This window comes from Choloepus didactylus, chromosome 2 (genome assembly GCF_015220235.1).
Source record: "Choloepus didactylus isolate mChoDid1 chromosome 2, mChoDid1.pri, whole genome shotgun sequence".
Lineage (NCBI taxonomy): Eukaryota > Metazoa > Chordata > Mammalia > Pilosa > Megalonychidae > Choloepus > Choloepus didactylus.
Window position 1 is genome coordinate 10,177,214 of NC_051308.1, and position 26,637 is coordinate 10,203,850.

The following is a 26,637-nucleotide window of genomic DNA, read 5'->3' on the forward strand; positions in this document are numbered from 1 at the left end:
ATTCTTCTATTTTTTTACATAAAGAGATGTCCAAATATTTAATCAAAGAGTGTTTTGTTTTGTTTTGTTTTGTTTATCCTGAGCTTCAGTTTACATGTCTGTTGAATTCTAGCCATCAGCTCACTTTGGATCAAAGGCTTACTCTTTCAAAAATGTGCTTTGGAACTGCAAGATCAACAGGGTTTGACATAGGAGCACTAGAATATACTCGCTTTTTCAAGTCATTGTTACTTGAAACTAGACTATTTTAGTAGTTGTTCTAGTGTTGATAAGTTTATCATTCCTCTTTTTTTAATTGTTTGCTTTGACAATTTAATTGTAAAACTTTTCTGATTAACCCAAATTTTATCAACTGGATTAGTGTTTTTGTTTTTAAATGTATATCTGACCTTGTTTTTCTACCCATGTTTACAGGAGCTAAGTAAATACAGTAGATTTCATAGCTGACATAATAAAACTAGCAAGGCACAAATTATTATTAATTTAGGCTTAAGTGGCACCCAATGAGCACCTGTAGGGGTATGACCTTATCTTTGATGTGTTCAAAGCCAGTTAGTTATTTTTACCCTCCTGCCTAGAGAAGTGCACAGCTCTGCAGTCTCCTTTGTTCTCTGCTTATCATGGAATGAGTCAAGATGCCTTCCTTTTTCCAGGAGAAGCTTTTGGAGCTCGGTCCCTGTCTAGATGCCTGCTGAATTCTGCACCATTTGGCAGGGCACCCACCTAGGGTGCCAGGCAGGAGGGGCCACGCCAATTGAGGGTGTCCTGTTTTGCCAGGGTGCCCAGATGCCTTGGGTTGGCTCCATGGCTGGTTTTTTTATTTGAAGCAGAAGGCTTGGTCCTCAGCCAAGGGAGAGGGGGCTTCCTACTCTTGGGATTTTCCTTCTGGATGCTGCCTGCTTGCCCCCACCCCCCACCCCCCTCAGATGTTCCATAGGCTCTGCCTCCTCTCCTCTTGCAACTTCCTTGTGGAACTTTTATTTTCTCTGCATAGTAAATACCTGGGAGCAGCTCAAACTTTTCTCCTGACCCCAGAGATTGGTATTTTAACAAATATCACAGCATTACGCTAAAGGACATCTCTTCCAAAAGGACTATGGGCAAGGGGAAGAGGTACACCTGTTGGAGCCCCTGAAGTCAGGGAGCGTGTGAGTTGTGAATTCTCTCCGTGAGGGACAGCAACCCTGGTGGGGGACAGAAGGCACAGCTCTCCAGACACCACCAAGTTGTCCATGTGAAAATTCTTGAGTGGTCAGTCGGGCATGGTTTGTGATGCAGGTCCTTCATCTGAGTGAGCTGCATTCTCTAAGTTTAGCTCTTTATCATACAAGTGAGTGTACTGGAGTATGTAATAAAGAGCACTGTGAGGGTAAGAGGTGTGTGTAAACAATGTATGGACTGGGGAGTATATATGGGTGCCCTAGAGCAATCATTTTCAAACTCTAAAGCACCTGAATCACTGAGGAATCTTGTAATATGCAGATCCTGATTCAGTCATTCTGGGATGGGGCCCGAGATTCTGCATTCGAACAAGCTCCCAGGACAAGCATTCTAACAAGCTGCATGGACCACACTTTGAGACCCTCAAGATGTGATTCTCAACCTGGGCTGCAGATTAGACTCCATGGGGAGTGTTTAGAAATCCTGATGCCAGCTGTGCCCCACACCAATGAAGCCAGAATCTCTGAGGGTAGAACCAAGATATTAGTTCCCCACATAATTCCTGCCAAAGCTGAGAACCACCCCTCTAAAGGAAGAGTTTGTGTGTGGAGCACAGGGTGCGGGGTGCTGAGAGGATGGTGGAAATTGACCAAAAGTATGTTGCAACTGTCACTAGCTAATAGTATGTCCTTGAAATGTCTACTAATCAAAATGAATACCTACCTTAAATTTATCAGATATGTTTTGAAAGGAACACTATAAAAAGTTTCCCAGGACACCGGAATTTAAGATTCCTTTCCTCCAGATGCGAGGATCTGCTCCTTCTGTATTTATCAGCCTGTGAAGTCTCCGTTAAAGCCTCAAGTATATTTTTTCTCTTCTCCACCCACCTGTGGCTTCCAGTTCCTGATTGGACTGAGATCTGCCTCAGATTCTTTTTGGCAAGCCAAAAAGGGCTGTTAGGAGTCTAGACTAGAAGGAAAACTGGATGCTCTATCTTCCTCAGGTCAGGGGTTCTCACCCTTGCAGTACATTAGAATCCCCTGGGAGGTTGTGATTTAATTGGTCTGGGACAGGGACCGTGCATTTGGGTATTTTTTAAAGCTCCCCAGGTGATTTGAATGTGGACTCGGGGATGTTAGATAAAATGAAAAATTTTAAAAATAGATATATATGCAAATTTGTTTTCTCTTTCACATGTTTAGAACTGGTTCTTAAAAATAGTAATATAAAAGATGCTGGCCAAACAAAAAAATCATCCAACAACAGAAAAATTGTAGAAATGATTTTTAAAAATATAGCTATTTTTAAGTGTATTTTAAAAATATATCACCCCCATCCATAAGTGGCATTTTTGAAGAGGCCAACCAGCAAAGTGAGGTGAGGGTCTAAGCTGGCTTTGGAATATACCTCAAAGAACCAACGGGCTCCTGATGTCACTATCACCCACCAATTTATTTAGGGCAACACCAGCAACTGTAGCAAGTAAAATGCAAAACGTTAGCAGCTCAACAGCAGGTGGAGGCTAGTGGCTCCTGTAACCCTAAGGGCAGGTGGACAGGTCCAAGGGTGTTGTCTGGGGCGCCCCCTCCCAGTGGGTCGCTCAGAGGTTCCACGGCTGGGCGGAGCCCCCGGTGCTCGCTCCCCATTGGCCGGCGCTGGGGCACGTGGTCGCCTCCACCTGTAAGTAAGGTGAGCGCAGCCACTTCGCAGCCACGGCTCCCCCAGCCCTGGCAGGGAGCGCACTTTTTGGAACAGCCGGTCAATCGCACCCCCACACGTTTGTCTGCCTGGTGTCAGGCGCCCTCCCAGATATGGCGCAGGTGTCCCCGAGGCGTCCCGTGCGGTCGCTTCACTCCCAAAGGCGGCTGCCAGACAAATTAGGAACCTGCCGAGGTTAAGGGCTCCTTATAAGGGTGTGTTCTCTGCTCTGCTCTTCTCCACAGATATCGCCAATGGCACCAGTTCAGGGGGGTACCGCCCGCCTCCCAGAACCAAAGAAGTCATCATCAATGGCCAGACCGTGAAACTTAAATACTGTTTCACCTGCAAGATTTTCCGCCCCCCTCGCGCCTCTCATTGTAGCCTTTGTGATAACTGCGTAGGTAAGTAGGAGAAACCGCCTGCCTTCCGCCCCTAATGCTTGTGTTGTTGCAGTGTCTGAGCAGGGAGTCGCTGATTGCCTCTGAATAGAGACTTTGTGGTAAAAAAAATTAATGTGTATTTCTCTTTAATCCTTCGAAATTGGAAAACTCAATAATAGTTAATATTTCAACAAATTTGCTTCTGGCGGTCGATCCTGTCCCCTAGGCTTATAGTGATCAAAGCTCTCTATTTCCTTTTGTTTGTTTGTTTTTTTCATCCTTCACCCTGGCTGCCTAGGTAACCCCCCCTAGGCCTTCTCCCAGCCCCAAGGCACAGCACAGAGTAAGGGTCCTTTGGTCCCCTGACAGATCACCAAGCACTTGAAATAGAACCATTTTGTCCCTGGGGCCCTCCATCGCCCAGAAGTGCTGGCTGCTCACATTAGCAGGTGTACCTTGTGCATTTCTATTCTCCCAACCCCTGTCCTCGGATGGGGTGCTTGGCATGGGGAGCTTGGAGGAGTTGGAAACCCAAGTTGAAGAAAAGGGGCTGAGCCTGGGAGATGTCCTTACCCAGGGCCTATAATTAGGATATTCACCCTTCCCAGAGACCACCAAGCCCTTCTCTCTCATCTGCATGCTTTCTTCAGGACAGACTTAGAAAACAGGCAGAAGGGGATGTGAGAGTACAGAAGTGGGTCCTCTGTTGTAAGATTTAGGGTGCCAGTGACCCAGCATGGGACTTCAACAGATGTATTCATAGCCCCTTGGAAGTGAGTTGGTAAGCACTTCCTGTCACTTCAGACTGAGACCTGCTACCCACACCCACAGAGCATCTTCTTTCTAGGCTGGAACTCCTTGGAGATGAGGTCAGCAAGGAGATAGCAGGAGGTTCTCTCTGGATGATCCTTGATCTACAGTGGCCCTCTGCAGGTGTAGCCAAAGCTACGTCTAGTACTCCATGTGGGGTGAACCAGGGCTTTGTCCAAGAACACAGGCTAGTCTTCATTTGATTCCTGAGTCCCTTCCCGGGGACACTGACCCAGTGGCCCCTCCACACTCATCTTGAGGACACTTTTAAGCCAAAGTGGCACAGTGGTTTAAACATCTTCAGGGGAACAATCTGTGGAGATTCTCAGGACCTTTTCTGGGTTGTAATTTTGACCTTTGAGCCTATGATGTGATGGAATAGTGTGTATTATTTTATCTTATCTTAAAGGTTTAACTTACGCTTTTTCACATAAACTCTTCTGTTATTTTGCATGAGTCATTCCACTCAACAGTTTGATAGGTAAAGATTTAATGTTATCTGCAAACCTGAAGAGTTTAATGGGCATTTCCTTCTCCATTATCATTTATAAAATGTCTATTTTCCATTTCTATCTCCCTACTCTTTCCACTTGATCATACAAAGATATGCTCACTGATCTCAATCCTTTCTTTTCTATCTCTAGGCTAGATTCCTGATCATGATAAAACTTTCCTCCCCATCTTACAGTGACTTATTTTTTAAAAAGCCCTTTGAATTATTGTCAAACACTTTTTAGAAGTTTATAGAATTACTCTCATTTTTTCCCTCCACTGCCATAGGTGTCTGCATCCCTTAAGGAACTCTGATGAATTAGATATCAAATCCCCTTACCAAAATTATGTATGCATTTCCCCAACTGATGGTGTGCTTCTCCCATAATATAACTGATGAAGATAGTATCCTTTCCTATAGAATCTACCAGCTATGAAATTAAGAGCTTCAGCCCAAAATGGATAGAAGCCCTTCTGCAACCTTGCTAATAAATCAAAGTCATAATGGCAATCCAGTATTTCTCAAGCAAGCAAGGTGGCACCCTATAGGTGGGAGACAGAACAGCAAAGGGAATGGAAAAGGAGAAGAGAGAAATGAAAGGTAGGATGAGAAGAGGAAAACTGCAGACAAAGCATGCTGCTAACAGTTACCTCATTCATGGTCCTAGGCTTGGCTTGGTTCTCTGGAGGACAGGGGACATCAGTAGCATATGTTTGCTTTCAAAATAAAGCTACTCACAACACCCCTCAAAAAACCATGCAGTCAGTCACACCTATATCTCTTAGCTTTCCAGTTAATTTCATTACTTTTGGGTCTCTGTCATGACTGATTAGCAGACCAGTGGATTGGACCTACTGCATTTGGGAAAATAGAGAGGAAAGCAGATGTCTCCAATGGAGAAGTGTAATTACAGAGTTTGATTATTTTATTTTTAGATAGAAAGTTTTTATTGAAAGAATTCTACTTTTGCAGCAAGAGGGGAAGTATAATGGTGTGCTGAAAACCAAGGTTAGGACTTGTAATGAATGGGTTTGGGTTGGTCCTTCCTTGGCATAATATCTAAATGCTGCTTTGTGCCAGAGAGGAGAGAGGAAAAAATGCAGTTTTCCAGGAAGTTTGGGAAAGTATTTTTATTTGTTAATTAAGTTTGAAGTGACAGCAGAGTCACAGGGGCTCTGTATTTTTAGTTGTGGGTAAAGCTTTCTTGGGGTTGCAAACTCTGGCGTAAATACAGAACTGCTAGGAGAGCCTTGTGGTTGGGCACTTGGCTGTAAGAACACACAGACCTGGGGCTGGATCCTGCTCTTGAATAATATTGGGAACCTGGGCACGTTATCTGAGCCCCACCCAACTGTTTCCATATCTGTAGAATGGGGTGATCCTGGTACTTACTTCATAGATTTCTTTTAAGGGTTAAGTGAGATGGTGACCACCAAGCAGCCACACACCTCTGGCCCACACTGAGCTGTTAGTAAGTGCTTTCCACCAAGTTTACCATCAACAGTAATAGTCCCAAATAACACATGGAATGAGATTTGTCTCGATAAAGTAATGGGAGTCACCTTGTTTTCTTGTGATCTGGGAGGATTGAAATGACTTGCAGTAATATGGTCTATCTCCATTTCTGTTTGCCTCTTTGTCTCTCTGAATCCCTCTCTCTTTGTCTCTCTAGCTGTTGTCATCAACTGCTTCTGCACATGTGGACGAAGTATTCTAGGTTGCATGTTCATCCAGGCAATCTTTGAAGTTACAAAATATTTTTAAACCACAAACAGCTGGGGCCATGATGCTATCTTTTCTCTCCGGATCCTAAGACCACTCATATCATTAAAGTGATAACAACAAAAGCAACTGTAAAGCAAAATGTGAGCTTGAGAGCATTTCTCAGGCATATTGTGTGTGTTTTAAAGACCCAAGGAAGCCCCTGCCCATTCTCCCTGACTGGTGTGGGAAAGCCTGTCTTTCAGGAGGCCTTGATCCAGCATCAGAACAGTGAGCAGCTTATACTGGAACTGGGTATTTTTAAAAGAACCTAAACGTGTATTAAAAAGGGACCCACTTGAAAGTAATTTAAGCACACACTGTGGGCAAACTATGCTTGCTACACACCAAGATGAAGCATTGCAAGCATTTGCAAACCTGCTATACAAGAGTCCATCTAATTTTTGCTAGCCCGGAGGAAGCTTCACATTGAGGCTGAAGGTGGGCTCTGTAGGCTGCAGCCATTTGGGTCCCAGGCTGGGTCAGGGGTGAACCTTGCTGCCCCTACAGTGCCACATATGTAGGTTGTCAAGAGCTGAACTGAGCTGAGCTGCCAGGTGTTGCAAATAGCCAATTAAGACAGTCAAGCCCAAATGAAAATAGCAGTCAAGGTTTTAATCGCTTACTGCCATGGAATAAGCCAGAGGCTAACCCAAAGTGCCAGCTCTCCTGTTCCATTTTCTCCCATAGAACAGCATCACCGGACAGGGGTCAGATGGAGCAGAACAGACGTGGGGCCATCTCACTGCTAAGGAAGCTCCCAACAAAAGGCTCCTGCGGTTTTATGGGACTGCAGTTTTATGGGGACTGGGAAGAGTTTGAGGAGGCTAGGAGTGGAAAAATACTGGATACTGAGTCAGAGTGGAGAAAGTGTCTTCAGGGTCTCTCCTGCCTCCCCCTGATCAGGAGGTTTCAGCAGAAGCCCTAAGGAAGGCCTCGGGTTAGGAATACAGAAATGGGTAAGAGCATGACTGGCCAAGGGGGCCTGAGTCCTTGACTGCAACTCCTTCCAGAGACTGCAGTGCATTATCTGGGCACCAAGTCGGTGTGGGGAGGGCGGCTGTCTCTACAAAGCCTGATGGTTAAAGCCTTTGTAATTGCCTGTGGTCAGTCCTGAAAGATCACATGTAGGATTCTGGCCTGGAATTGGACTTCTCGGATGATTATAAGAACATGGGAGATAACAAACACAAAAAGCCTTCAGAACAGGGCTGGTACATAGTGAGCACACAGCAGCCCAGCCCCCGTTGCCTAGACTGCTCTTCCCCTCAGACCAGAGGAGGTGAATGTTCTCCAGCATGGCAAGACTAGGTCAGAGTTCCAGTCTTCTTTTCCAGCCCCATTTTCTTCTGTCCCCTCTGTTCATTTGTGCTGTGGGTGCCACAGAGAACCAAAGATGCCCTCTGCAGGGATTCAGTATCCAGGTATTGGTGTTCTTAGTGGGGCCTTACCACCCCCTTTAGAAATCTCTATAAACCCCCTTCCTCATTCCCCTGCATCCTTCTTGCTGTGCTTTCTCTCCTGGGTTCTTAGCCACATTTTATGACACACTCTCCCATTTGTTCCAGGGTCTCCCTCCCATTGATGTTGATCTCATTGCAGAATGCAAATGTCCTGTCTTTTGTGTACACTTTGCTTTGTGCTGCCACTGCCCCCTAAAGCCCACCCATTGCTTCTGAGCCATACACAATATTAAGAGTGTGTTCTGAGATTTGCAATGAGAGCTGCCCTCTGTTATGGGGTAGCATTCTGGGGATTTATTTTTAACTATTTGAGTATGGCGAAGGGCTGTTGATTTCCCATAGGCAAGGGAGCTGGCGTTTGTATCTTCCCAGGAACCAGAACAAGGGAGACATTCCTGTGCTTCCCAGTTTCCAGTATCCTTGCTTTTGACCAGCATTTAATGAGTAGCGTGTTTCAAGCATCGTGCTCATTGCTAGATATATCAATAGAAAAGACAGTCCCCAGGGGGCATTATTAAGAGTAGGTCAAGGAGAATTCAAAGACAGAAAGCATTATATTTGTCATATTACATGTGCCAAAGAGAGTAATTTTATATCGATAAAGGGTACAATTAAAATTTTTGTCATCAACATTTAAGCACCAAATAGCATTGCATGAAAACATGTGTCTTAGTTTTCCAGGGCTGCTATGACAGATATCACAAACTGGTTGGCTTAAGCAGCAATAATTTATCTCATGGTCTTGGAGGCTAGAAGTCCAAAATCAAGGTCTTGACAGGCCAGGCTTTCTCCCAATCTATAGCATTCTGGTGGTGTCTTGCTGCCAAGCCTTGGGGTTCCTTGGCCCGCATCTCTGCCCCATCACATGGTGAACTCTCTCTCCCATGTCTGTTCTTCTGGTTTCCTCCGACTTCCAGCTTCTATTGACCACTACTCCTGTGTCCAATTTCCTTTGCTGATAAGGACTTCAGCCATATGAATTAAGTTCACTTTGATTCAGTTTGGCCTTGTCTAAGTAGCGTCTGCCAAGAGTCTACTCACAAATGAATCCACACCTTCTCTAATAATTGCATCTTGAAAGGTTCTCTTTACAAATGGGTTCACACCCACAGGACCTGAACATGCCTTTTGTGGGGGACATGATTCAATCCCCAACAAATTGTTAGAAAATGCAAGGATAATTTGGCATAAACACAATACTGGTGAGAATTAATAGCATACTTCTGTTTTTGACACCTCAAGTAAGCAAAATATAAGGAAATGGAGGATACCAACATGTATAATTAATAAATATATATTGAACTGTTTCCTACAGGGTATACTTACCTTTGTCAGCTGTTCATGGGACATTTACAAAATTGATCATAACAGGCTACAAAAATTTCCCAATTTCCCCAGAGCAGATGTTGCAAAGGCCATGATAACTGTCCCCTCTGATAACTGATGACATGACAATAAAACTAGTAATCAATTGCAAAGACATAAATGAATAAACTTAGCCAATTATGATTTTTTGAAAAAGCTTTTCATCATACTCAGGTGACTAAAACTTCCAAACTGCAAAAATGGACTATTTCGAACATGACATGAGAACAATGCAAGAGAAAACTGTATGCCAGCCAGAATGCTAAACCATAAGCACAAAGTAGTTTACCGAAGCAGACAAGGAATTAACTGGAAGGCCCTCAGGTAGCTCGGAGAATTGATGGGAAGGCTGGAGAACCTGGCTTGGGTACCGGGAAGGACCACACCTGGAGTAGAAAGTGCAACCACCACCAGATACTTACTGCATCACCACTGAGTTCTAATTCTGCTGCTCCCATGGGCTTAACACAGTGGCTCTCTCTGCCTCCAAGGACCACAGGCTGCAGATTCGGAGATCTGGGTGGGAGCCTATGGGCCTGTTTCGCTTCCAAACACAGGCATCCAGAGAGGGTGGAAGGAGGGTACCAGCCTCACGTTCAGCTTCTATAACAGAGTCTACCTCTGACCTATTTTGGGATTCCTCCCAAACTGGAAATTTACTTGCCTGATGGGTGGCCGGTGAAATAAAACATCTTTGGAAGTCTAGTAGAAAAAACAAAACTGAACTTAGAAGCAAATAAACAAAACAAGGCATCCATCTCAAGAAGATGGTAAAAGGATAGCAAAATAAATGTAAGGAAAACAGGAAGAAAAAAATTAATGACCTAGGAAACCAAGAACAACAAATATGATACCAGATCTCATTCTTTGGAAAATAAACAACAAAAAGATAAAGCGCTGGTGAGATTGAAAGAGAGAAAGCAACAAGAGAGTAGAAATAACAGATTCTAGCGATATATACAAAAGTGGGTGAGATATTTTCATTATTGGGAAATAACTATAGTACTTTGTATATTGCATAATTCTATGCCAATTGATTTGAAAATCTCAGAAAAATATTATTTTACAGGAAATAGGCCAAAGAATGAGTGGAAAACTTCAACAGACTACTAACCATGAAGAAAGGGACTGGAGCGAGACAGTTTAATTTCCTATGCTCTGAATAATGTTCCATGGCTTAGAGAAAATAACATGCAAAAATATTCTCATTTATAAGTATTGTAAAAAAAAGCCAACTTAAAAATATAGCAAATTTAATCTATCAGTACAGTAAAAGAATTAGTCACTGTGATACAGAAGAGTGCTTTCCAGGAAGGCAGTTTTTTTAACATTAAAAAATCTATCAACAAATCAGTGGGTCAAAGGAGAAAAGATATTTGTTGATGATAATCGATACCAGAAAGAGATTTGATCAAATTTGACATCCATTTCTAACTCTAAAACTTGTTCAGCCAAGATTGGGAGGTGTGGTAGGCAGAGGCTCTACTTCTGTGGCTATTTTACCTTACATGGCAAAAGGGACCTTACAGATGTAATTAATGTTACTGATTGATCTTAAGATGGAGAGATTATCCTGGGTATGTCTGTGGGCCCCGTGTACTCACGGGGATCCTCAAGAATAGCAGTGAGATGCTCCAAGCAGAAGAATTTAGTGTGCTATCTCCGGCTTAAAGATGGTGGGAGCCATGAGGAAAGGGTGAAAAGAAAAAGAATCCTGCCAACAACACTGAGCTATGAAGAGGGCCCAGCTTATTCCTTGATTTTAGCCTGGTGAGACCCTGAACAGAGAATCCAGCCGAACTGTGCCCTACTCCTGACCTGCAGAAACTCAGAGAATAAGTTCATGTTCTTTAAAGCCATATAGTTGTGGAAATTTGCTAAAGAGCAATACAAAACAAATACGGGAGATTTCCTTAATATGATTGTAAAAATGAAAAAAAAAAAAAGCTATTATCTTCCTTATAGTAAAACACTGGAGTCGTTTATAGTAAAGTTAGGAACAAATAAAGATGCACACTCTCACTGCTAGTATTTAACATTATTCTTCTTTTTCTAACTGATGCAGTAGGATGAGAAGGATAAGTTGGTATATACAGATACCAGAAAGGAGGAAACAAAATTATCACTTTTTGTAGATGATGAGAAAACCAACAATGGCAGCACCAAGAAACATTAGAATTAGTTTCTTTTATGTTTCATAGGTTTAGCAGTTAGTAAATACATTAAAATGATTTACCATAGATCAGAATCACAATTGAAATCAGGATACATATTCTCCGCAAATTTATTTATGTATGTGATGCAGTTTGAGGCAGCAGACAAGATCACATATTTGTAAAGTTCAATTAGAAGAACAAGCCCGCAATCATAACCAATAACATTTTTGAAAAAAAAGAACAATGCTGGGAAATATGCATTGCCAGATATTATTATCAAGTCCAAAGAGCATTAATCACCGTGGGTCAGAAAGCAGAATAGAAAGCCACACAAAGTGGTTCAAGGATCCACGTATGTGCACACGTGTGTGTGTGTATGTATGTGTATATATGAATATATATGCACTTGGGTGAGTGATTTCTTCTTTTTCGTCTCCGTGTTTGTGAAGTCTCCCCGATCACGCAAGTGTGCAGTCCTTTTTAAGGGTCCCTTGTTCTGGTGGGGAAGGCAGAGGATCAGCAGACAGCACAGCTGAGTGTGGCGAGTGCTGTGGGGAGGAACCAGGGACCCGAGGCCCCAGTGCGGTTGGTGCACGCCAAGTCTGAAAACACACGCAGGAGTTACTGGGGTGCCAAAGAGCTTCTAGATGTACCCGCAGACAGATGAGTAGGGACGACAGCTGAGACTTTCAAGAGTGAGGCATTGAGCCCAACGGGGATTTTAAAGGAGACAAAAGGGCTGTTAGAGGGCACGGTTTAGTCTTGACTACCCATGTGGGGACCCCCTCTGAGCTTCAGGTGGCGGTGCAGGGACGGACGGCGTTATTCCGCCACCCATGGTTTCCACCCACTTCGTCCCAGCCCATCAGTTTTTTCCTTAGGGTCCGGAGTCTCATCCTTTCCTTGTGGTTTAAGCAACAGGTCCTGTAACTAACCTTTAAAATGTATTAAACAATCTGATGCTCTTGGAGCCAAGCCGCGGATCATGTTTTCACCCGGCCTCTTTCATTGACCTCTCTGGAAAGCTCCGGCACTACTCAGACCAGCTGATAATTGCTTCATGTCCTGCCTCTGTCTCCAAGTGAATGAATAGCTGAAAACAAGCTTGGCAGTTTCTTTTTTCACAGATAATCTGTTACAAGGTGCTGAGGGCTTAATGAGACTTGCAAAATGACAAAGAACTTCAAGGAATCTTACCATCACTGTGCTGTACCTCACTCTGTGAGACTGTGGAGAGAGCCAGAATTTGCTGTGATGCCCACTCATTTCGCAGCTGTACAAACACGGCTGATTACTCATAAAAGGTTTTATTCATCAATTTAAGAAGCTCAGAGCCAGATTTACCCACCTCTAGCAATGTATGCAAGACCTTATGGCATGTATTTTGGGCATTAACCTTACTCCTGGTTTCCTTATAAACAGTTCACATCCTTTTCAGAAAAGACAGGAGTTTACATTAAGTCACATGTTATTGATGATTTGGTATTATTAGTCCAAAGGACAGATGACAGAATTCCAAGTAAATTTCCTGACTCATTTGACAGTAAGAGGTGTCCTTTTTTTTCCCGTAAGCCTTCTCACCTACTCTTATGTCAGATTAAAACCGTTCCTGGTTATCAGTATACTGTTCTTCTGTGTCTGTACTGACCAGTTCCCATTTCCTGTTGGAATGCTTCTTCTGGGATCCTGGTTATTCCCAGCTCTTCTCCAGTCCCTCCACTCCATCCTCTGTGGAGTCTTCATGCTACTAGCTGGCTCCACCCTTGTGTTCCATTCAGATAAATGGGCAGTCCCTTCTCTGACAATTCCTTTCTCAAACTGCTCTTCCTCAGTAAGATCCCTGTGTTCTGCCACCAAGGGTTTCCTCCAAAAGAATTACAATTAAGGAGGTATTTAGAGGTGTTTCTGAGGCAGTAACCAAAAAAAAAAAAAAAAAAAATTCTAGAAAGTCTTTCACCTTCCAGAATAATTTAGTGCCTAGCCTGTTATTGTAGGTGGAAGTATGTGCAAGTCGATTTAAATCCCTTAAAATGGAATACCTGGGAGTCTGCATTTTAGCTAGCTTTCCAGGTGATTCTTAGGCACAGTCAGGTTTGAGAGCCCTGGGAACAGGCTTGCTCTGCCCCTGTCTAGGTTCCACGTCACTGTCAGACCATCTGGACGTGTTGGGAACCGCTCATGTCTCAGTGGCCAGTGGTGAGGCTTCCTACAGGCAGCCACATCAGGAGAGTACCCTTGAATAATCAAAACCAGTAAATAGCCACCGTTTTTGAGGGCTGATTGGGAGTCATGCATTCTAAGTACTATTATTATTCTATTTTCACCACAACCCTATTCGAAAGTATTGTTTTCCCAAGTTACAGGTGAGGATTCACTGAATAAGGCTCTGTTTCTTCTCTCACTCACCTTTGGGATGTCATTCCCCCAGGTGTCCCACATGGCCGTTGAGCTGGTTTGCCTGAGGGCACAAGGCTGCAAGGTGCATGGCAGTGCCAGGGCTCAGGAGTGGGCACAGGGCACAAGACAAGGAACTAGGCCTTGTTGTAGAGTGCTCTCTAAAACTTTCACTCCAGAACTGTTTATCCCCTTGCTATTATGTGCAAGGAGAGTGCAAAGAAACACAAGATACCATTTCTACTCTTGAGGAGTTTTCAGCCTAGTGACAGAAAGTTAACTAATATCATAAATATTTGACAAGATTCTTGCACTCAGGGTATCTAATCTGATCTCAGGATGGTCATTTTAGACCAGTTCCCATATAGAAGACAAATAAGAGAGAAGGCTAAAAAAATTAGACACCAGCCACCCTGAGTGGCCCTCAGTTGCCCATCTAAGAAAAACAGACCTGACTCAGCCCTTGTGTGCAATGCTTCAACAGGAAAATGAGATGATCAAAACTCTGCTTCAGGAAGCCTAACCTGTCACCTGAGGATGCAGTGAATTGATGAGATGTGTTAGTCAGCTATTGTCCGATAATGCTGTATAACAAACATATTCAAAGAATCTCAATGGCTTTTAAACTGACGTTTCTTTTTCTCACTTGTGTGTGGGGCATCTGGGGCAGTTCTGGGGATTTGGCTGGTCTTGGTTCCAGGCTCTGGTTTGGGTTCAGGTCTTCTCACATTTTATCCTGGGACCCAGGCTGAAGGCGTGCAGCTACCTGGCCATGTTCTCCTCACAGTGGATCACAAGATGAGGAGCTGAAATGTGCAGTATCACTCAAAGCTTCTGCTTATAGCACATCTATTAACAGTCTATTAGCGAGACAATGCACAGGACCTTTACCACATGTCAGGGGGGCTGGGAAGTATATGTCACATCAAGAAGAAGGGAAGTGAATATTTGCTGGAAACAATCCAGTCGATCATATGAAAGGAGATTTGAAGACTGAAGACCAGTTACTTTCTAAGAAGCAGTTCTGCATCTAATCCATCTTTTTGACCTATGCAGTGCCTTGCGGTCAGTCCCCAATAATCAGTTGTTAACTTGAGTTTCCCGAAATTGAAATTGGTTTGCAGCTATGGGTTTGGGAGTTAGGGAAGCAAAGGATGAAACATACCTTGCCAGCCCTGAAGTTCCTTTCTCCAAGATATTTGTGGATGTATCAGCTGATCCAGCTGCTCTCTGTTGGATATTGGGCAATAAATGTTTCACAAAATTCTGCCCACTATTTGTAGGAGTTGGGCAGAACCGAGCTGTTAAAGGCTGGAAACTTTGATCATGAACAATAACCTGTGTGCTTTAGTTTCGAAAGCTTAATACAGGTTTGCACATTTAAACAAAAGAGCAGTAAAAATAATTTGGTTTGTTGGTATAGGGTAAGTTTTATTTAAAAAAAAAAAAAGGTTGAAAGTATTTTAAATAAAGGACTAATCAAAATGGAAAAATTATGTTTGGGAAGAAAAAGAAGAAGAATTGTTTATTTAAAAATCTAGTAATGTACCTGTGAAAATGTACTTATCTTTTTTTAATTACAGAAGTGAAATGAATAAATAGTAACAATTTACACTAAAATAATTCTTTCATTTTTAGAATCCCACCATGTATTTATGTCTGGCTTTTCCCTTTTGGAAGTAGTTCTATGTATGTTATCTCGTTTGCTCTCACTCCCATTTGATAGATGAGAATACTGAGGTTCAGAGTGGGTAGGGACTTGTGCACAATCAAACTGCAAGGCTCTGATGCTAGAACTGGAAAGTAGCCTCCCACATCCCTATGGGAAAATTCCTAAATGCAGACTTACAGCAGAGAGAAACTCAGCTGGGCCTGAAAGATTTTAATATATGAGAAAGGTTATAATGTCTAACCCAGCCACGGTGGCCTGGAGTTATGTGCCCAGCAAAACACGTTCTTAATCTTAATTCATTCCTGTGGGTGTGAGAACCCATTGTAAATAGGACCTTTTGAAAATGTTATTAAGGTGTGCCCAAACTGAATGAGGGTGACCCTTAATCCAATATGACTGAAGTCCTTATATAAGCAAAGGAAATTGGACATGGAAAGAGAAGCCACAGGGAGCAGCCAGAACCTAGAAGTCACTGGAACCTGGAGGAGAAAGGAGATGATGCCATGTGCATTGCCATGTGATAGAAAAGCCAAGGAACCCCAGAGATTGCCAGCCAACCAGAAGATACCAACCCCAGGAGGAAGCAAGCCTTCTAGCCTCTGAAACTGTGAGCCAGTAAATTGCTGTTGTGAAGCCAACCCATTGCATGGCATTTGTTTTAGCAGCCAGGAAACAGCAACACCAGCTAGTAGTAACGCTGTTGTTGTTCATTCAACAATTAGTGTCTACTCCTAGTGAGTGAGGCTGTGCGTTGGCACAGGGTGGGGGGCAGGACGTGCAGGGGGAGAGTGCAGAGATGAATCACACATGGGCACCAGCCTTCAAAAGCTTATAAAGATTCTAGAATGAATAGAGAAGGCAAGTGCCTGGTATGACCTGGTCGGGCCCTTGCAAAGTCATGAATAAGCTCAACTTGGTAGTTCTCTCCCAGGATATGTGAAGCTAAAAAAACAAGATAGCTAGATAGGATATATAATAGATAAGTAGATAGATAGATAGATAAGTAGATAGATGATAGATAAGTACTTGAAATTGTTTTAAATTCTCTCATATATGTATATGAAGATTGTATTACCCTCTTGAAATTATGCTACCTGAAGATTCTAGTTTCCAGTACGGCAGAGGCTCTGTTGCTATCCCTTGGATTGGATTTTCTCCTTAGGGATCTTCTGAGTTCTTTAAGGTCCCAGGGGAGAGTTTAATGAGGTGAGCTGCATACCTGGATCAGGAGGTACCAGACATTTGATGGAATACAGCAATTTGAATGACGTGAACCCCAAACATGTGGAAAGGTTAAATGACCCCATCCCACCCACCCACCCCCACCATGGCCTGGACAAAGCCATAAGGCTCCCGGATGGAGCTCAGTTATCACAAGAACAGACAGATGATGATCGTGGGCCAACTGCCCAAGTGCAGCTCTCTCCGTGGCTCTGACTCATCTCCAAGGTCATGGCCAGGCAGGAACTAAGCACCTTGTTTCTAGGGTTTGTTTAGAGAAAAGCTTCCTAGACTGGGCCCCATGGAGGGAATTCATGAGGTCCACAAACTTGAATGGGATAATCACATCTTTATTTTCACTAATCTCTAAATGAAATTTAGTATTACCTTCAATTATGAATATAGACAACAAACTACATTAGTAATATCTATCACCAATATAAACTAGAGATATTTTCCTATGGCAATACAATTATTTCATATACCCAGAATGACATTTACACTCATCACTGTGGAAATTATGGCAGTTGATAGACCTCCTGGTAGACCTGATTATTTAATATATTAATAAATAAGCATATATTTTACTATTTAACTATTTAACATTATGTCAAAAATAATATTCCATTATTACTGGTGTCTTTTGTCATCATATGTATTTTATTTTATTCTGGGAAGGGGTCCAGAAACACAAAAAAAGCTAAAAACCCCTAGTTAAATCTTGTGGAGACTCTTGAGTTATTAGAAAATAAGACTCCTTAACTTGACAGGTAACATCTCTCCACCCCACCAGAGGGTTTGTAATATCAAGTAATATGCAGTAATATTTTTTCAAGAATGCCACTTTTAAAAGCTGTTTTGTGTGTGCTTTAATAAAAACAAACTTCACTAGGCTCATTCTTCTTCCTTCCTCTTTTTCTTCCTCTTTCTCTCTCAACCCAAACACAGGTGTGCACGCACGTGCGCGCGCACACACACTCACCCAGTCCTCAGAGAGTGGAAGTGTTTCCCACACAGACCCTCGCCTCCCACCCAGTGCGTCCAGCTGAGCCTGAGTGTTCAACAGTTTTCGGACGCTGACTTTGTTGTGCTCTCTCTTGGAAATTTGTTTTCTCGGAGCAAGTGTTTGCCCCTTTCATTACAAGCAAGGGAAACATCTGTGGCAAGATGAAGTTTGCACAGCTGGGCATTATCCAGTCATTCTCCCTTCCAGCCGAGTTCTCCCCGCCTTTCTAGGTTCCTGGGCAAACATAACCCATCTTTACAGCTGTCTAAAAATTGGTTGAGGATCCATTCCCTCCCTCCTTGTCTCCATCCCTTTCTGTCACTGAGAAATATTGGGAAGAAATGAACCCTCAGTGTAGATAAAGAAATTCAAACCTTCCCCCAAAAGATAATACAATAAAGTCTTAAATTTGAAGCAGCAATTGTTTCCAAGCACCACTCGGGTCTTATAATGGTTTGTATCACATAACTTTCCACTGAAAATTGGCAGAAAAATAAGACGATATGACAGCATATTCTTGGCTCTTATGAGTTAAATTTTAAAATTATCATAATAGAGTAGGGTGCCATTTATTGTTTGATGAAAGTAACCAGTTTTCTACCAAATGGTTTGAGCCTTTAAAACCATTGTTTACTATTAGCTGATTTATGGGTTTGTTTTTCAGTCCAATGAACTGAAGAGAAAAGCACACACACATTTTTTCCATCTTTGATCATGCTGAAGTTTTGCTGAAGGACAGGAAGTCGTCAGTGTGCATGCATGAGAGTGTTTTAATATTATGCTCGTCACATTCAATCATCTCCTGCATGAGGAAACAGGAGCACCTACCCTAGCAATCCTTTAGGGCTACACAGCTAGCCAGAGAAGCGCATCATTCTTATACCTTTCTAAGACGTATCTACCGATAGGGATTGATGTTGGCTCCGTGCTTGGTCAGCACTGGGGACAAGTGGTGAATGTGATCCATGTGGTCCTGCTTCCCAAGCAACACAGGTAGTTGAGCAAGCACTCAGGGTGCAGGACCCGTGGGAGCACAAAGGAGGGATGCCTCACCCAGAAGAGGCAGCACCCGGTCTGAGGCCTCAGAGGGAGGAGAGCAAGGAATGCAGGCCTGAGTGTCTAGAGGAAGTGGCTGAAGTGCAGACTCAAGGCGGAGAGGCCATGCCAAGGAGTCTGACCTTACCTTGAGGGCAATGGGCAAAGGGGCACCCTTATCAAATGTGCATTTCAGAAGGAGCCCTCTGTCCACAGTGCAGCGAGGGAGCTGGCTGGTGTCAAGATGGCACCAAGCGGACAAGTGGGCGGGTTCTTGCCACAGGGTGAGGGGACAGAGGTTGTGCCCAGGTGAGGGTAGTAGCTGGGAAATGGAAAGACGTGGATGGACTCCAGAAATACTTCCAAGGCAGAACCAACAGAACTCAGTGCTTCATTAAATTCATGGAGTTTGGGGCAAAGAGGAGTGAGCACTTGATCCCTGTCACTTGAGAGGATGGTTATTCCCCCATTTTTTAAATTAATATTTTTAAAGAAAAGTGGGGTTCACACATTTTAGGTGATTCATGGCACGATGACCTGAGTCTGGAAAGGGCATAATTCATTGAACCTCCTGGAACCCTCTGGCTGTTGGTCCAGAATTAGATCACAAGTGTCTGTGGCCATTTAAATCAAGCATATGAGGACCCAGAAACAGTGAAATCAGCTCCAAAGAGCCAGAACGGAGCATTCCGTGACAAGCTGTGATGGGCTGGTTGTGTGTGTGAAGTTGGAGGGACACACAGAGGGGAGAAAAGAAAAAGGGGATTGAGGGGAAAGAAGTGCTAGAAAATAATAGGAAAACAGAGATTGGAAGGGAAGAAGGAAGGCAAACATAGAGGAGGAGAGAGGGAGTGAAATGCAGCACCAACAGTGATGCTGGACCCCCAGGAATCGAGAAAGCTCCCCTGATCCAGAATGTCTCGCCTTTACCACCAGGATCACCCATCTCTCTTGCCCAGCCTTTTGCAGTTTGCACAGTGATATCATAAAGAGCATTAGGGGTTTTGAGGTGAGTGGAGTGAGTTGTTTGATGCCGCCAATGAGGAATCCATCTTCAGTTCTGCTCTAAGAATAAGTGTCCTTCCCCCTTGTCTGGGGTCACAGACTAGAGAACACAGGAGGCGGGTGGCACTCAGGCTAGAGGCAGTGCCTAGAGGAATCCTTCAGGAGAACCCAGGGATGGACCCTGAGTGAGCGCTCAAGCCAGCCCAGGAGGAGTGAGAGTCTTGATTCAAGATGTTAAAGGGTCAGGCAGCAAGAGCTCCAAAGTGGCTCCAGACTGGACCTGATTCAATGCTCCTAGACCTAGCTAAAAGTCAGCTCTTTGGGGAGGAGGAACTGGGGGGTGACATCAGAACATACGTCTTAGAACTTTTGTCCCGAATTCTGTAGGCTGAGTCATCATGGTTCTCATCACAGAGGGGACACCAGACATTCCCAGTGGACGCCTTTGTTGTCATCAAAGAGGCCCAGGGAATGACCCCTCTAAACTTTGTTAGATACAGGCAGCTGAGCTGGGTAGACTGAGTCCAGAATCGGGAGCCTCAAGGGGGAGCAATCAAATAAACTGCCCCTGTCCTGTGGAGCCTACAGGGTCTGTCTTGCCTCGGCAGGTCTCGCATGGCACACACCTTGTTCACTGTGTGAGTCTCAGCAACAGCCCGTGACGTGGGGCTGGAAGGTGGGTTGCACATCAAGTGAGAAAAGGCAGGGAAAAGTTGGCTCAAGGAGATTTGGTGGGGTGGGGCACACCTGGAAAGCAGGTGGCTTCCTCCAGAGCCCTCTTGGAGTAGCCTTGGTCTCAGATCCTGTGCTTGGTGGGCTTGGAGCCCTGGTCTCTTTAGGTGCTGAGGACAGGGCCAGCACTTAGGGACAGACCCACGCTGGCCCAGCTGCCATGGTAATGAACAAAACCAGGACGCCAGTGTGCTCCTTCCCAGTGACAGGTGGGATGGTCCCTGTTGCAGGGGACACAGTTTTCCCATTAAGCAGAGCCAGTCCTTTCCTGCCTAGAGTCAAGCTCCTTGGACAGCCAACTCTTGACCAGGAAGGCAATTTATAAATGTGTGACAAGAAATATAACTGTTGGGCTTTGTACCTGCTGTCAGGATATTCACATGTAAGACTGGGAGCCATTTTCACGTGCACTTGAAAACCTGCTCTGGTAGACAGCTCTTACAGTTTAAAATAAAGCATTTTAAGGTAAATTTTAAAATATATATCTTTTTTATTCTGTGCCTTTATTTTTTAAAATTGCTTTTGATGAAAGAATGAGATGGCATGTCTAATATAGTTTTTTGGAAAGAGCACCCACCGTCAGCAGGAAAGTCTCAACAACCAAATTTCTGGGGCCTCCAAGGTAAATTTTCAGTCTGTCCTGGGTTAGTGCCAAATGATAGTCAACCGCAGTGTCAGTACACATTGCAACAAAGCCAGTTTATAATGCATAGAGAACTGTGTGCTTGGTGGTTGGAGCTAATCCAGAGGAGGGTGTCCATGGGTTTTATTTTTGTCTGACCGAAGATACAAGGACCAAGAAGGGCTCCCCTCCTTTCTGCCTATAATTGTCAAACTGCGACTCAGCTTTAAAAATACTTTTCTTCGAAACCTGGACAAGCCACAAGCAATAACTCCATGAAAATCTGTTTGTGTTCATCTCTCTCTCCCTACATGTGCAACTCTTTTGACTCCCTGTGTCTCTTTTTATTTGTTTGTGGTTCTTGACCTTTTTGTCTCCTTGGGAGTGTATGTCCTCATCCCTGTGTCCAATGCTCCTTTATGCTTTCGCAAAATCTGTCTCTCAAGTTCATGTCCCTAGCTCAGATCTCCTCTCAAGAGTTCCAGACTTTTATATGCAACTGCCTACCTGACACTTGGAGGATTCAGAAGCACCCCAAATCAACATTCCCTGTGATCCCACCTCACAAATGCCAACACCATTCATCTGTTGCACAAGGCAAACATTAAGAGTGATATTTTTCTCTTCCTCTCCCACACCAAGTTCTGTATGTTTTTCTTACAAAGTGGATCCCAGCTACATCCATTTCTCTGCATTTGCATTGTCATGACCAGCTGCAAGCTACCATCATCTCTCACCTTGGCCCCACGTGGTCTCCTGTGTGGACTCCCACCACCCACCCATGCTCCCCATCCATCCCTCCTCTGTGCTGAAGCCAGAGCAATCATCTCCAAACAGCATATGATCTCACCACCCTCTCCTCAACACCTGTCTCCCTAGTTGCTAATAGGAAGGAGGCCAAAACCCTTCCCTTGGTCCCCACAGCCCAAGAGATTGGCATGCCCATCCCTCCAGCCTCAGCCTACACCGCACTCCTCCTGGCCCCCGGGCTCCAGCCACGCTATCCCCTCTCAGTTCCTGGAACATGCCAGGTTCCCACCTGCCAGCCTCTGTTAGCTGGTACTCACTCATCAGGGGCCCAGGGAAGCCTTTACCAACCCCACGATGGTGCTGGTCCTCCTTGGTACTCCCACCGCTTCCTGCACTTGTCCACGTTGTCTTGAGAGGCTCGTGTGCTCACCCTGATGAGTGTCTCTGCCCCTTGGAGTTATGCTTTCAAGGGCAGCCTGTGTCCATTTCACCGGGCCTGATGTACAGCTGCTCAGTTAAGATTTGTTGAGTGAACGAAGGAAAGAAGAGAGGGAGGGAGGGAGGAATATGGAAGGAAGGAAAGAAGGGGGGGAGGGAGGAGGAAAAAAAGAAGAATTTGATATTTCTCCTGCTATATCTGCCTTCATCTCTCCGTTTTACCCTTCTCTCTCTAAAATATATATATATATGTATATGTGTGTGTGTGTACATATATATATATGTATAGAGAGAGAGAGAGAGTGAGTTTTGTCTAGTGTTAATGTTCTCTTCTCAATTGGAAAAGAAAGTTTCCTTCCCCTGATCTAAACTAAATAAAATTCATAGCCCCTAGCCTCAAAGCTCCCAGTGGTACAAATTAAAAATTTGACTCCAAGCAAAGTGATAAACTTTTTTTTTAGTTAACTCTGATCAGGAGCTTATAACCCAGATATAGTTCTGGGAAGATGAAAATGACATAATTGAAAACCAAATAATATATTTAGACCTATTACAGATACAGTTTATACATATATATATATATATATATATATATATATATATTTTTTTTTTTTTTTTTTTTTTTTTTTCCCACTCAACAGATATTTGAGGGCCTCTCATGCGCCAGGTACAAATCTGAATAAAGCAGTAGTTTTAAAACCTTTTTTTTTTTTTTACTACAACTCACAGTAAGGAATGCGTTTTACATTGGTATTCAATGCACACAGATTACAGATAAAATTTCATAAAACAGTACATATTTTACCATGTGAAATGTCTTCTTTCTATTCTGTTTTTTCTATTTTATTCTTTCTGTTCTCCTTTTTTTAAAGAGCATAAAGAGAATTTAAGAGAATTAACTTAGTTGGTCATAACCAACAAAATTAATTCCATGACCCACTCCTTGATCACGGCCTGGTTTGAAAGCCCTGGGATAGCATGTAGCCCCTCCCTTAGCTCCCACCATGTGAGGGGCAGAGACCCCTGCAGAGGTGACCATGGGGAGCCGGCCTCGAGTGGGGTTGAGATTTTAGTGTCTGCCTTCAGGAACTTGTGTTTGGCACATGAACAGGCCATTCAGAAGGCACCTGCCTGCTGCCTTCTTGGAACTACTCAATTTTACATTAGTGGTTAAAATGACTCCATTTCAGTTGACTAAACCAAGAGATCAATGAATCTCAACCCAGGCTCTAAGAACATGCTTCAGGAATCTGTGCAAAATGTGTGTGAGTGCAGGAGGGTTGGGGGAGGCCATAGTTTTTCAAATTTTAAGTTTTTCAAATTTCACAGGTGTTCTAGTTTGCTAATGCTGCCGGAATGCAAAACACCAGAAATGGATTGGCTTTTATAAAGGGGGTTTATTTGCCTACACAGTTACAGTCTTAAGGCCATAAAGTGTCGAAGGTAACACATCAGCAATCGGGTACCTTCACTGGAGGATGGCCAATGGTGTCCGGAAAACCTCTGTTAGCTGGGAAGGCGCGTGGCCGGCATCTGTTCTGGAGTTCTGCTTGCAAAATGGCTGGCTTTCTCCCAGGACGTTTCTCTCTAGGCTTCAGCTCCTCAAAACTGTCACTCTTAGTTGCTCTTGGGGCGTTTGTCCTCTCTTAGCTTCTCCAGAGTAAAAGTCTGCTTTCAAAGGCCATCTCCAAAATGTCTCTGCAAACTGTAGCTTGTCTCTCAGTTCCAGTACGTTCTTCAAAGTGTCCCTCTTGGCTGTAGCAAGCTCGCTCCTTCTGTCTGAGCTTATATAGTAAACTAATCAAGGCCCATGCTGAATGGGCGGGGCCACACCTCCATGGAAATTATCCAGAGTCGTCATCCACAGTTGGGTGGGGCGCATCTCCATGGAAACACTCAAAGAATTACAATCTAATCAACACTGATAGTCTGCCCACACAAGATTACATCAAAGATAATGGTGTTTTGGGGGACATAATACATTCAAACCGGCATAATAGGTTTTCAAATTTTCATGGTTTTTCAGATTTTCAAAGCATTAGGGATTGAAAAAAGGGTTAGGAACCACTGAGCTAGAGATTGAAAAGCAAAGTTTCTCACCTTCGTAGAAAACAATAGATGAAAGGGTGGATGCTTTTAGCACTTTCCCACTCTCTCTCCTGTGCCTCCATCACAGCCTTTTTCCTTCTTTACCTCTTCCCCTCACACCTGCATCCCATCTGCCTCCCCAGGCTAAAAAACAGTCCCCAACTCTTAAACCCCTCTCCCCACCCTCACCAGGTTATCTGAGGTGGGAAGCTCCAGCAAGTTCCACCCACCCATTCATTCCTCCAGGAGTGTGGAAGGTTTGCCCACTTGCCCTAAGGCTGTTCACGTGGAACGGGCTGTCAGTTGCTGTTCAATTGAACTCCTAGTGAATCTCTGATTCCTCACTATATATTGTTCTTAGCAGCCCTCTGTAAATCCTTACCAGAATCACATTCCCAAGTAGAAAAACTATGGCGGTTGGCAGTTCCTACCTCAGGCTCCAGGGCCCGTGACCTGTGTAGATGCAGAACACCTCAGCTTGATGTGATGCTCTGCTCTGGCCGTCTTGAAATTCTGAGTAGTTTTTGAGTAAGGGGCCCTGTATTTTCATTTTGCACTGGGCCCTGCAAATTGTGTAGGTGGCTCTGACCATTAGGTGGAAACTTTGGCCTGCTAGTTTGAGTGCCTTTCTTTAGAAAAGTAATTAAAGATCTGTTGACTTGACGACAGTGATGTGACTGAGTGAAGTGCCACATGCTTTATATGAACAACAACAAAAAGACACTATCTTTAGAGTCTAAGAAAGCCTGTGCTGGCCCACGTCTGGGCACAGGGTATTTTTGTAGCACTTTGTAGTTTCTGAGTGCTTTTAGAGCCACTAGTTAGTTCTTGACCTGATCTGGGACAATGAACGCTCCAGTTCCAATAAATTCTTTATTTGTAGTTTCTACTGCTGCAGCCTGCCAACACTGCCTAATTTTGTGTAGGGTAGAAAGAACTGACCTCAGTTCTTGAGAAGTTTTCTTTAGCCTTAGGATTGTAGTATTTGTATTGGAAAGACTCTTTTATTCCACGTGAGACTTGCTGAGGCCCAGAAACCTGCCTAGATGACGTCTCTACCTAGCCTAGAGGCCAGGACCCAAATCCAGTCCTCTAACTTATAGTCCAGCGTCCTTCCAATAGTAGCTCCCCCATGCGTTGTCTTTTTTTTGTAATTTTTGTTTATTGAGATTTTTCACATACCATACAATTATCCAAAAATCCAAAGTATACAATCAGTTGCCCATGGTACCATCATACAGCTGTGCATCCATCACCACAATTTATTTTTTTTTCAATTTTTAGAACAATTTCATTACTATAGAAAAGAAATAAAGCCAAAAAAAGGAAACTCAAATCCTTCCATACCCCTAACCACGCCCCCTCCATTGCTGACTCATAATATTGGTATAGTACATTTGTTACTGTTGATGAAAGAATGCTAAAATACTACTAACTGTAGTATATAGTTTGCAATAGGTATATATTTTTCCTATATGCCCCTGTATTATTAACTTCTAGTTATAGTGTCATATATTTGTTCTAGTTCATGAGAGAGATTTCTAATATTTGTACTGTTAATCACAGACATCCATGTGTTGCCTTTTAACAGCTGCACAAGATACCACACAAGATACCACAATTTGTATATAATTTTATTATCAGATGAGATACTACACGTGAAAGCACCATGAAAAGTATAAAGCACAGTACATGTTGGAAGTCCTTTTCTTGATATTTTAATACTACTAGTAATGATGTGGAGTTTACAGTTTCCACCCAGAAAAATGAAATGCCCCAGAAATTTTGCAAAGAGACCTGATCCTTCCTTCCTTCCTCTCTCCCTCCCTCCCTCCCTTCCTTCCTTCCATTCTTTTTAGATAGATAGATAGATAGATAGAAAGAATAGACACACATATACATCTATATACATAGACACACACATACTGACACACATATATACATGCCTGCACATATGCACATATTTTTAAAAGTCTTCTACTTAGACACATCATGGTTTACTTTTGAAGGGAACTGATGTAATTTTCATTGAACCTGAGGCCTTGCTCATAGGCACAACTCCCCGGGCCTTGAAAGACATAGATCCTTTGCTACAAGGTCACGGAAGTATGCTTACTTTGGGAAGGTGTGCCTATCAGGAATATAATTTTCCAATTGTGTTTGCGTGTAGTCAAACTAAAAGATTTTGAAGAACCTTATTATTGCTAGCTGTTCCAACCCAGATTAGCCCCAAGACCAAAGAACACGCCTGGCATGGAGTTACTCATGAATTTAATCAGGGACTTACAAAACAGGAGACATCCCGATGGCGACAGGTCGGGAGAGTGAAGTCAGTGATCCGCCATTCTGCGTAGATAGACAGATGTGCCAAGGTGGGGGTA

At 43.5% G+C, this 26,637-nt stretch overlaps 1 protein-coding gene across 2 annotated transcripts in view; it reads left to right on the forward strand.

Moving 5' to 3' along the window:
• ZDHHC14 (zinc finger DHHC-type palmitoyltransferase 14) overlaps positions 1-26,637 on the forward strand; it is a 328,904-nt gene that overhangs the window by 228,397 nt on the left and 73,870 nt on the right. For both annotated transcript variants that reach the window (XM_037820387.1, XM_037820396.1), the window contains exon 3: positions 3,108-3,266. In XM_037820387.1, coding sequence (XP_037676315.1) covers positions 3,108-3,266 — 159 coding nt within the window. The remainder of the gene's footprint in view (positions 1-3,107; positions 3,267-26,637) is intronic.